Below are 12,606 nucleotides of genomic sequence, written 5' to 3' on the forward strand. Positions count from 1 at the left end.
CTACATGCAGGGCTGACAGAATGGAAATAGATAGGTGGATGTTCTATTAGTTGTGGTGAAGAGCTTAAGAAAGAAGAGGATCACAAGCTGGACTACAAACTATGAAACGAGAAAGGAAGTCTCTTTACACAAAGTGGATGTAGGCAGTCCTAAACTCACTAGGGGCCTTTTGTCTCTGCTCGCTCACCGTAAAAATCTAACAAGGCCTGGAGGAACTAGCGCACGCACATGCAACTGAAAGGAAAACTCCCTTAAGGCCACATAGGAAAGACAAACAAGGATACAGTGTAAGACCTCAAATTTGTCTTGGAAAAAAAAAAAGAGTTGTCAGTATTTGACTGCGTGCCTTCACCCTGAGCACCCTGTTGTACGTGATGTGATGTAAGCTGACGTTCCGTATCTGGCCAACAGGTGTCCTCACACTGCAGGAACACTGTGAAACGCTTCACCAACACACAGCCTACATCTACGAACATCCAGTTCACATATGTAGCAGCCAAAGCCTGACTGTGCCTCTCTGTGTGGAGAAAGTAAAATGGATGCCCATGATGTTGCATTAAGTCGCTGCTGCTGCTGCTGCTGCTTACAGGCCCGAGCACAAGCCTTCACACTCACTCACTCAGCTCCCTCTTTTTCTCATTATCTCTGGCTGACGTGCACACACACACACTGCTGGTTGATCATCAACAGAGAGCTGAATGGTGAAATGAGCTGGGCAGGGTTTGCTCCCACAGAACATGCAGTCAATAGCGATGGCAGCCTCAAATCCATACTGGTACCCCAGTTTCCATGCTTCACGTATAACAGATAAGGCAGCGTTTGCTTAACCTGCACCACAGTCTGCCTGCCATATGGCTACATGCACTCACTGTACAAGAAGAAGGAGGTCGGCCTCTGTCATCACAGCAGCGTGAGGAAAGGAAGGGGGGAAGAAAATGAAGAGGGGACGTGGCGTACCTCTTTTAGGGATCTCCTGCAGGGGGATTGTGTCCCCTCCCCCGTCGTAGGGCAAATAGGGGTCGGCCGCCGCGTCCTCCTCCTCCATGTTGACAGCTGAGACGAGGCTAGGCTAAGCTAAGCTTCACTACGCACTGCTCGCTGCGTGTGTGTCAGTTGCCGCTGCCATGTTTACCAGAGGAAGACAAGCAGTGCTGTGTGTGTTTGTGTGTGTATGAGTGAAAGAGAGTGTGTGTGTGTGTGTGTGTGTTTGTGTTCTCTTTCCCTCCCCCTCCCTTTTCTCTCTCGCTCTCCCTCCACTGCAGCAGCTGACTGTTAGGGCTGATGATGTCACCACACACACACTCTCTCTAACGGAAAGACGAGCGCACCCGGCCGGTCAGCCTTGTCTGCTTGGTTGCTAGGGGAGATCAGTGAGCCCTGCCTGTATAGGAGAGACCATGGTGCAGGGTCACAGGGGTGTGTGAGGGTGAGCTCTAACATGGGATTTTCCATTCTGAGCAAGTGCAGGGGGGTTTAAGTCAAGAGTAACGGTAGGTCTTACAGCATTTAGGGGAAGAGGTTTACTGACAGGTGGATGTTGATAACAGAGCTGAAAATATATGTCAACTAATTGTTTGGCAAAAATAATTTGCAGCCATCATTATTATAAATTCATTAGGTGTTTTTGGACTAGAGGAACTTTTCATTGCTCTACAAATCCCCCTATTTATTGTGTCTGCACCGCATGAACCAGGAACAATCATACTTTGGTCGAACACACAAACGAGCCAAAGCAGCACCAACACTGCCATTTTTAAAAACCTGTTACCTGTGTAAACAACAGACAACACAAACAACAGTACACAAGGATAAATGGACTGACAGTGAAGTCCAGGCTTCGCTAAGCAAAATGACGTTGCTGTACTAACCATGGATGTATAAAGAGAACTGGATACAGCGCTGGAGGCAGGGCTCTGTTCATTACGATAAACTTTGCTAAGAATTTACTGCTCTTTTTGCCGGCCTGAACAAACTGGAACTTTCTTACACATGGTTTGGGAATGTGAAAAAGTCCAAATCCCTATAGACCCAACTGACCCTTCGCTAAGCCCCGCCCCTTTTCGATGGTCCAACAAGCTGTTTTAGCTAGCATGGAGCCCACACTGTAACTAACTGCACTCCCTGAAGAAATATTATCATATTTTTTGAAAAATTGCCACAGAAGACAATGAATATAAAGGGGAAATTTGTTGATATTTAACCAGCTGTGTGTCATCACAGTGTGTGCAGATGAACGGTGTTGGCTTTGCCCTGGTGCCTTGGGCCTCCGCCGCTGGACTGTCGGGGAGCTCCGGGGGAAGTCAAACAATGTTCATCTGCACACGCTGCGATGACACACAGCTGGTTGAATATGAGCAAAGTTTCCCTGCTTCCCTTCACTGGCTCCTTGACAGCAGGGTCGGTCTTTGTTTCACTGTTATAATCATTACAAAGCAAAAGCAGCATGTGTATACATTCAGTAGGCTATATCTTCAGTAGCTAACTAGCTAACCCTACACTTTTCAGGGTTTGATGTTGGTTTTGAAACAGGGAAGAAACGTATATCTTCTTCCAACCTCTCCAGGTAACGAGTGTCATTAATACATGACATGCCCCAGGCACAACATTTAGCTCCAAATCCACAAAACCAGCCTGAAAATGAAGGAAATCTGAAACGATTGCATTACAGTCAATGGAGCACAGCTGTGTTGTTGTCGGACCCTGGTCTGAGCCGGCCCAATGCTATACTATGATTTGCCAGCCTGCATCCGGGGGCGGGACTTAGCGAAGGGTGGTTTGGCTCCGTTAACTTAAGTTGGGATAAAATGTTTTAATCTTGTGGCTCTTCTAGACTTTCCAAATGTTATCGGACCAAATGGATGAAATTATGGTAGTGAAGCAAGTAATTTTGCGGGGGGTTTGGATGCTCAAGAAAATGTAGCCACTGATTTACAAACTTCTCCTTTGTCATGTAAGTCTGTATAAAAAGTATTTTGGGCTCCATGGCATTACACAACAGATTAAATGCTACTGTTTGGCTCCAACAAAACTGGCTTAAAAGCCCTGCGCACTTCCTGGGGGCTTGATACCAGCCGCCAGCCGGCTTACATCAATGCAGCATTTCTTTTCGTGGTGCAAATGCCAACAGGAAAAAAAAGCCCTTTAAAGCAGTGGTTCCCATCTGGTGGGTTGCGGTCCAAAAGTGGGTTGTGGGTCAGTTCCGAATGCATCTCAAGTGCCATTTCCTGCTGTAAATTGAGTGACTAATGGACAGCTACCTAATAGAGACAGCAAACTACCTCGACGGCATGGCCAAACACAAGTATGATACTTAACATGTAAAACTGCGTGGACCTTGAACTAATGACAAAGGAGAAATCTGGACCCTGTGGCTAGACCAGTTGGGAACCACTGGTTTAAAGCATGCAGTTATTGGAGGACCTCCCCAGTGGGCAGCTCCTCTCAGGGCGTCCCCACAACTGTTGGTCAGAAAGTCATTTGTCAAGCAAAAATGCAAAGAATGTAGTGGCTCCTGCCCCAAGAATGTGACTACTTCAAGGTGACAAGGATCATTAATTGTCTTTCTACAACACAAGGTTACACAGCGAAATCCAAGTTGTAGTCCCTTTATGCTACACAAAAAAAACAACAACAAAAAAACTTGTTTTATGATGAAGTACAGAAGATGAGTTGAGAAGAGAAGCTGCTCTGTAGTCTGGTGGTACTTCTGTATCGCTTGCCAGACAGCGGCAGGGTAGATAGGCTGTTGCTGGGTTAGATAATGTTTTTTAATATCCTTTGGGCTCTGCGCAGGCACCTAACCTCACCCATATCACTGTTGCTCCGTAGATGGGTACTAATGATGCTCTGGGCGGTTTTAATACCCCGCTGCAGTTTATCATGTTTTCAGTCAGGATGCTTTCTATTGCACCTTTGTAAACGTTAACAAGAACTTGGTCTTCCTAAGTTTCCTCAAGACTCAGATTCTCAGGTTCTCCATGATGCTGTTAATCCTGCTTTCTTTGTCTGATGATAACCTGAATATGTTTAAGTTTTGGCCAGTCAGTCAGACCTCAAAAGACTGTGAAGACTACAGTTTTTCAAAAATGTCTGATATCTTGTAGATTAAATGACATGGGCTTAGCTTGTTAAGTGTATTGGGTATCTGTCAAAACTCAATGCTACAGAAATCCCTGGTCTCACACTACCTTACACAAAATTGATCCAATGAGCTACAGCCAATGACACATACAGATATCAAATTCCGGGGAAAGAGAGCATTCGTAGTATCAGATTGGTAACTGGTATCTCTAGGAAATTTAAAGGTCTGGTCTGTAGGATTTAGGGGGATATATTGTCAGAAATATAATATAATAAGTATATTTCCTTTAGTGTTTTGTTGTGTCTTGTTTTTACTGGTTTAAATCAGCAAGTCCATTTGTTTTATAGAGGAAGAGACCTCTGTGGACAATTTCCTGGTAAGAACCTCCTGAGAGACTTAATCCAAAGTTATCAGAAAAAAAAAGATGAGCAAACATTAGCAGGTGCTGTGCTAGCAGCTTGTCCGTGACATCCAAAACAGCGTCAGAAAAAAAAACTAGAGCTGGGTTAAAATAACTGATTCATCCGATTCAAAAACAATCTTCATTTGAAAGACTTGACCCTCTGTTAATATACTGTTGTTTTTTTACAGATATGTAAAGCTTTAAACTCACCAGTAGAAAAAGGGCGCCAGTGCTAAATAGTTACTGACCGTAGTATTGAGAAGCTCAAAGTTACCAGTTCTTTAATCTGTAACTGTTAGCTTACTGTAATTTATCATCATACTGCAGCAGCCTCTCCTCCTGCTGTCTTCTGCTGTCTGTGCTTGTGGGGCTGCTACGCACAAAGACATGTCGTGGTGGAGACAGAGAGGTGAAGATAACGAGCTGACGACAACTACGCTTGTTACTGAGTGCAATGAAACCTCAACTTGGAAAAAAGTCAATACTTTATCTATACAGCTATTTAGCAACATGTAAACATGTAGACAAGTGATGTTTCAATCTGCGCTTTCTGTAGTCTGTCATCCACCACTGCTAATATTACGTTTTACTTTCCAGCTAATAGCAAAATTTAATTAACAAGCTCAAACAACTGCTCATGTCAAACAGTTTAGCTCAGTGTGCCACGTATCTTAAAACATAATGTGACGTGCAGGCAGTGACTCTCCTCAGCAGCAGAGGGAGGAGCAGAGAGGACAGCAGGACTGATACTGACTGATGTCTGTGTTCACCATTCTTTCTAAACTTCATTCAGTACTGTGATGTCAGGAATATGACATTTTTATTTTGTTTCCAATGAGATATCAAGTTTATATTGTGACTTTGCTGTTTTAATATCACTCTTGCTGCTCTAGAAACAACATTTAGTTATAAAATATTCAGTTTTACTCCTGAATTTATTTATTATTGAATTTTAAAAAATAAAAAAATAAATTCCTTGTAAAATTTACTGTATTAGTTCTCAGAGAGTCTCTTTCTCATACTAGCAAAAATTGGTGTTGTAAAATATTGCCAATTGGATCGAATCAGGACCTTGTGAATCTAAATCCAATCGAAGGAATTCAGTGGCGATGCACAGCCCTACATAAAACTGCTTTATTCAGTATTTTTTACCGGTTTTAATCACCTGGACTGTTTGTTTTGGAGAGGAGGAGCCCTCTGTGGATAATTCAGCTCCTGGTAAAAACCTCCTGAACAGTGAATAGTGAAGGAGTTCTAACCAGGAGAAGTTTCAGCTGATGGCAATGTACAATCCTCACTGCTAGATACCACGAAATGCCCTTAAATCTTACGTACTGTTCCTTTAAGTTGAGGTATTGGAAGAGAAAAGGTCACATTGGTCAATCTCTGTTTACAGCTGTAACATACAGTACAGGCCAAAAGTTTGGACACACCTTCTCATTCAATGTGTTTTCTTTATTTTCATGACTATTTACATTGTAGATTCTCACTGAAGGCATCAAAACTATGAATGAACACATGTGGAGTTATGTACTTAACAAAAAAAGGTGAAATAACTGAAAACATGTTTTATATTCTAGTTTCTTCAAAATAGCCACCCTTTGCTCTGATTACTGCTTTGCACACTCTTGGCATTCTCTCCATGAGCTTCAAGAGGTAGTCACCTGAAATGGTTTTCCAACAGTCTTGAAGGAGTTCCCAGAGGTGTTTAGCACTTGTTGGCCCCTTTGCCTTCACTCTGCGGTCCAGCTCACCCCAAACCATCTCGATTGGGTTCAGGTCCGGTGACTGTGGAGGCCAGGTCATCTGCCGCAGCACTCCATCACTCTCCTTCTTGGTCAAATAGCCCTTACACAGCCTGGAGGTGTGTTTGGGGTCATTGTCCTGTTGAAAAATAAATGATCGTCCAACTAAACGCAAACCGGATGGGATGGCATGTCGCTGCAGGATGCTGTGGTAGCCATGCTGGTTCAGTGTGCCTTCAATTTTGAATAAATCCTCAACAGTGTCACCAGCAAAACACCCCCACACCATCACACCTCCTCCTCCATGCTTCACAGTGGGAACCAGGCATGTGGAATCCATCCGTTCACCTTTTCTGCGTCTCACAAAGACACGGCGGTTGGAACCAAAGATCTCAAATTTGGACTCATCAGACCAAAGCACAGATTTCCACTGGTCTAATGTCCATTCCTTGTGTTTCTTGGCCCAAACAAATCTCTTCTGCTTGTTGCCTCTCCTTAGCAGTGGTTTCCTAGCAGCTATTTGACCATGAAGGCCTGATTGGCGCAGTCTCCTCTTAACAGTTGTTCTAGAGATGGGTCTGCTGCTAGAACTCTGTGTGGCATTCATCTGGTCTCTGATCTGAGCTGCTGTTAACTTGCGATTTCTGAGGCTGGTGACTCGGATGAACTTATCCTCAGAAGCAGAGGTGACTCTTGGTCTTCCTTTCCTGGGTCGGTCCTCATGTGTGCCAGTTTCGTTGTAGCGCTTGATGGTTTTTGCGACTCCACTTGGGGACACATTTAAAGTTTTTGCAATTTTCTGGACTGACTGACCTTCATTTCTTAAAGTAATGATGGCCACTCGTTTTTCTTTAGTTAGCTGATTGGTTATTGCCATAATATGAATTTTAACAGTTGTCCAATAGGGCTGTCGGCTGTGTATTAACCTGACTTCTGCACAACACAACTGATGGTTCCAACCCCATTGATAAAGCAAGAAATTCCACTAATTAACCCTGATAAGGCACACCTGTGAAGTGGAAACCATTTCAGGTGACTACCTCTTGAAGCTTATCGAGAGAATGCCAAGAGTGTGCAAAGCAGTAATCAGAGCAAAGGGTGGCTATTTTGAAGAAACTAGAATATAAAACATGTTTTCAGTTATTTCACTTTTTTTTGTTAAGTACATAACTCCACGTGTTCATTCATAGTTTTGATGCCTTCAATGAGAATCTACAATGTAAATAGTCATGAAAATAAAGAAAACGCATTGAATGAGAAGGTGTGTCCAAACTTTTGGCCTGTACTGTATAAAGAAGAAAACTTTACACAGCGGCCCAAAATCAATAGCCTATTCATAGATGAAATGAAAGAAAGCTTTGTGGTTGCACAAACAAGAAATAACTATTTCCCCATGGCAGTTATTTGCCAATCTGCCTTGTTATTTTGGGTATTGCTGAATAAATTCCACTGCAGTAGATGCCTCTGCTGCAGCACGCAGAGAGAAAGTGTGTTTTGAAGATGGGCAAAAAGTGACTACAATATCAGATGCACAACAGCTGCTTAATCTTCCTCTTTCACGGTGACTCTACAGGGAGGATGTGAGATATAATCTGAACGTCTCGTAGCATACATGCCATAACGCAAGCCAGACGTTACTGACCCTGATGTAGGGGAACCCTCCCCACTTTCCTGTCTTTACACCCCTCTGAGCTGCAGTGGGTTTCTTGTGTTGAATCCAAAAGGGATCACACAGTCTCTGTATTTGATGGCAGAAGGTGTTTTGTAAACATGTGTGATTGTGTGTTATTATATGAAACAATGCAGCATAAGTCACGTCTTCCAGTTCCCAGGCATAAACAATAGGACGCTGACATTTCACACGCTGTACCTTTGTTTTCACTATAATATAAAAAGGTCTTTGCTTGATCCTAAATGGTCCCTTACCTGTCAGCGGGGCTCCTGTTGCTAGGCAATTACACAGGTGGTTTCAGCCATAGTTTGTCCCCTCTCTGCTCAACAAGTCCCAGTCAGAACAACAAAACAGCAAAACCACAACATGAAGTTTGAAACAGAAAAGTGTGTCAAGTCTCTTTAATCCAGTGAGTTAAAAAGAACCAGAATGAATCCTTCTGAGCTCAAACTTCCCAAAGCACTGCTCCATTTATCTCCATTACTTCTTTCAAGCAAACAAAAAGTTCCAGCGAAAATCACCACGGGACCACAGAGTGAGCCGGCCCTCTTTGCTCACTCTGCAGTTTCAGCCCAGAGGAGGGCTTTACAAGCTCTCCTATGAGCCCACCCCTCACTACGACGTAAAAATAGCACAGGGAGGCAGAGACAGGCAGCGCACCAGCCTCAAGGAGGAACTGTCATCCAGAGATTTCCTGAAATGCTAGCTCACACCAGCTGGCAGCCCTACTAGTTCATGGCAATGTCCTTGCACGTGTGGGTGGAGCCAAGGCAGATACAGTAGTGCGTTACAATACAGTCCGAAAATACTGACAAAACAAGACAGGCAGGTCAAACAGTAGTTAGGGACCTCGGCTGAAGGACGAAGGACAAAGTCCCTCTTGTTCTTATAAATGATTGTTAGCCTCTGTTCAACCTGTTGATACACAAGTATTTGTCAGATTTCGTCATTTACTGATGCTCACTCTGTATTTGCAGCAGTTACAGTGTAAGTGGCAGGTTAGGGTTACCCCACACTTTCACCTTTCAGAGTAAACTGCCCAGGGGTCCAGTTTCAGAGGAAAGGAGTGAGAGGCTAATCACCACACAGAGACTGGAGACGCTGACATGGTAGCCATTCCCACTTAAGTAAACACACATACAGAAGATAAGCACAATCTCTACTACCCCAATGTGATGTGATGGGGCATAGACAAAGAGCAAAACTTATAAATGCCTTTTTTCTGTGATTAATTTGCACTTCAATATTTTTTTTTCGTACTTTTTTTTTTTTTTGTTTTTTTGCACCTCAAAATAAAGTCATCAAAAACTTAGCTGTGCCTATTTATGAGCATTACAAAACAATGACACGAGGGCCCTGAAGTCCAAACCAACAAGCCCGCAAACTTGAATAACCAATTCAACCTCAACTAAAACAGCACATACCTTCTGTTCTTACCTTTCATGATAAAAGCCCTACACATATATGTTACTGTACAATCCAAAAAAAGAATCCATTGGTTCAACTTTAAAAAATAAGGTAACAATTTGCATGCATCTTTTTAAGTAGTGCCAACTCCGGCAATATTGAGTAAATCCTACAAGTCTTTTATAATCTGACAAACTCAATTAGATAAGTACAACATCTCAAAAACCTTAATCAGATTGAACCAACTTAATATCTATCCAAAAGTTGTGGGTGATATTTAGTGGTCAAATTATTTTATTTAAGTTACTATTTATTTTAATTCCATACTACTCAAAAATGTTTACTTCTTAAAAATGAGTGGTCAACTGACTAAAACACATTAATGTGACAAACGTCATTTTTTATGCTGAATAAGTTCCTAATTTTAAGCGTTATCCACCAACTTTATGAATCATTTTTTAGGGTGTACACTGAGTAGCTGTTTACCAGAGTTAACATAAGATAATAAGCTAACATGCACAACATCAAGTAATGTACTAAATAATATGTTTACAAGTTAACACTATGCTAACATCTTAAAAACTCAATGTGATACAAAAACTACTGTCTAATAGTTGTTAATAGGGCCGTAATGGTACATGTATTTGTGTCGAACTGTTCGGTACGCGACTTTCGGTTCGGCACGACCCTGTACCGAATTATTGGGCGCAGGATATTATTTTATTTTGTTTTATTTTAATTCCGTTGTTGCGAGCCGAACCATTTAAAATATCTAGTTCCCCGACAGACATAATTGAGTGATGGACCGAGTCCCGTAAATCTCTGCTGTCACTTTGTGCAGCGCATTCTTGCATTGTGACAACATGGCAAGTGAGCCTGACGAACCTGAAGACCCACCCGCAAACCTTAAGTCCTCCGTTTGGGAACACTTTGGTTTCAGGGTAAAATACGAAGATGGAAATAAACAAGTTGACAAGACAAAAGCAGTGTGCCGACACTGCGGAACAGCGGTCGGGTATGTACTTGGAAACACGTCTAACATGCTAACGCATCTAAAGCGACACCACCCGAGTTTGAATGTTAACCGGTATGACTAAAAAAAGCAATCTGGTGCAAACTACGATATCGTCGTTGTTTAAAAAGAAAGAGCGTTTCCCTGACCATCGCGCTAAAGAAATAATCAACGCCATTGGAGTTGAGTAAAATTGTTTAAGCTGCACTTTAGATATAAGCATGTTTTGTTTACTGCACTTTAACAAAGTGGGAAAGCTAAGTAAGTTCCTAGTAAAACTGAATCTGAGCAGGCTTTAAAGCTGACCAGCTGCACTATATTTTTTATTTTAATTGAGTAAAACTGTTAAAGCAGAAATGTATATTTATATTTTTCATTCAAAAAATGTGTTAAAAAAACAGCAGGATTTATTTTTCACTTTTATATTTCTATTTTCATTCAAACAATGTGAAAAAGCAGGATTTTATATATATTTGTTTCATTCAAAAATTGTGTAAAAAGAGTTAACTGCTGTGGTGGTATGTTTTAATAAGGTTACCAATAAGTAAAAGATATTTAATAGTTGTCTATTTTTTTCATTACTGTACCGAAAAAACAAACAAACCGTGACTTGTGTACCGAGGTACGTACCGAACCGAGATTTTTGTGTACCGTTACACCCCTAGTTGTTAAAGGCCCAGTGTGTAAAATGGGTTGAAAACAGTGACATCAGTGGTCAAATTCTAGATTGCAGGGCTCACTCGCTCACCCCTCCCGTCGGGTAAATGACGGTGGCCTCATAGGCACAAAAAGCCTTGCGCACAACTTTTTCAGGAGTAGGTCTATCTAGCGACGAGTTGTATGTTTACTTAGAAATCTAAGCCATGTTACGATATTGTAATGAATCCCTCACGAGCAGGAGACCAGAGGAGCGTTCGGGAAAAAGGCCCGTTTATTTGAGCACTCCAGAAACTCCAGTAACACTCCACTCCATCCCAAACTCTGACTCTTCTAGCGTAACAGACACACTTCATACACACATACTCATTTACCATTCTGAGTGGGGACCCCCCCTCCCCTCTCTGCTGCACCAATCTCCAGCCCGCACACTGACTGACAGCGTAGCCGGTAAACAGAGCTCAGCTGTTTATTTAGCCTAGCAATATCTCCGGACTATAGTAGCTGCAATGGACGACTTTGAACGCGATTTTAAAGAGTTTCTTGTAGCGGACACAGACCCAGAGCCATACCTGTTTGAGCCGGAGTACACAGATGAGGAACTCCATGTGTTTGATGCTGAGCGGGTGAGACGAGAGGCTGAATGCACAGAATGGGATTCGGTGCTACCATCGTTGGGAGATATATCACCAGGAGGAAAAGCGCCGCAGAGAGTGCATCACAAGGAGTGAAGTTGCGTCTTCTTTTCCTCGCAGATGACGGTTCGGGTTCATTCTCTCCTGTTGCGTGGTAAGTGTGGTCCATTCGCAAACTTTATAACTAAAAAAACTTTTCACTACTCTCTATCAACGAACTACTAACACTCTGCTGTTTCTTCCTCCTTCTTCCTTCCTTCCGCTGTCTTCGTTGGTTCATTTATACACGCGAAACGCGTTCTCCGGCTGGCTGGATTGTCCTCTCAGGCTGCCTTACATACATGGCGGCGCAAGATGGCGACCTCTCTAAAGCAAGGCCCTTGATATATATATATATATATATATATATATATATATATATAAAAGCATAATTATAAGGCTATGAAAACCAAACAAATTTTATTTTATAGCCATCATACACTTGTATAAACATATTAATGGGTAGAATATTCAGATTCAGATTCAACACTTTAAAATGCTAAATGTGATGCTAAACCTACCATCCAATACTTGTTTATATGTGTATTAACATGCTAACAGTGTGCCTGTAAACATTCACTGTGCTTTGAGGTAAATGCTAATGTTGAAATACCAATGTTAGTTTTTAGCTTAAGACACAAATGAACATAAATACAGCTGACAAAAAAGCATCCTTTCTGATTTAGGTTACAATGTTGCCTTTGCTGCAACACTACCTACTCTTGTGTATGCATCCTGTTGCACTGTACATGGTTGCCCATATAGTTAAGTCATCTACGTGTGCCCTCCTGAACAGCCTGGTCACCCACAGTCTCCTTCTATTAATAATGAATAGGTTGAGTCTAGACTCCAGAGTCGTTATATCACTGATACACTTTACTACACATCATGCAACTGAAGTCAGGAGGATATTCACTGGGGAAATCTATAGATGCAGCCAGTCAGACGTACACTG

General features: G+C 42.2%; 1 protein-coding gene across 7 annotated transcripts in view; it reads right to left on the reverse strand.

Annotated features, from left to right (window-relative positions):
• Positions 1-12,606, reverse strand: part of clcn3 (chloride channel 3) — a 70,261-nt gene that overhangs the window by 41,793 nt on the left and 15,862 nt on the right. For 2 of the 7 annotated variants that reach the window (XM_033651926.2, XM_033651921.2), the window contains exon 1: positions 958-1,339. The exons of 4 other annotated variants lie outside the window; for them this stretch is intronic. In XM_033651926.2, the coding sequence (XP_033507817.1) occupies positions 958-1,045 (88 nt within the window). In that variant the 5' untranslated portion in view covers positions 1,046-1,339. Of the gene's footprint in view, positions 1-957; positions 1,340-8,155; positions 8,591-12,606 lie in introns of those variants that run through there. One more of the 7 variants, XM_033651924.2, reaches the window with a different exon arrangement.

This window comes from Epinephelus lanceolatus, chromosome 22 (assembly GCF_041903045.1).
Source record: "Epinephelus lanceolatus isolate andai-2023 chromosome 22, ASM4190304v1, whole genome shotgun sequence".
In the NCBI taxonomy this organism is placed as follows: domain Eukaryota; kingdom Metazoa; phylum Chordata; class Actinopteri; order Perciformes; family Serranidae; genus Epinephelus; species Epinephelus lanceolatus.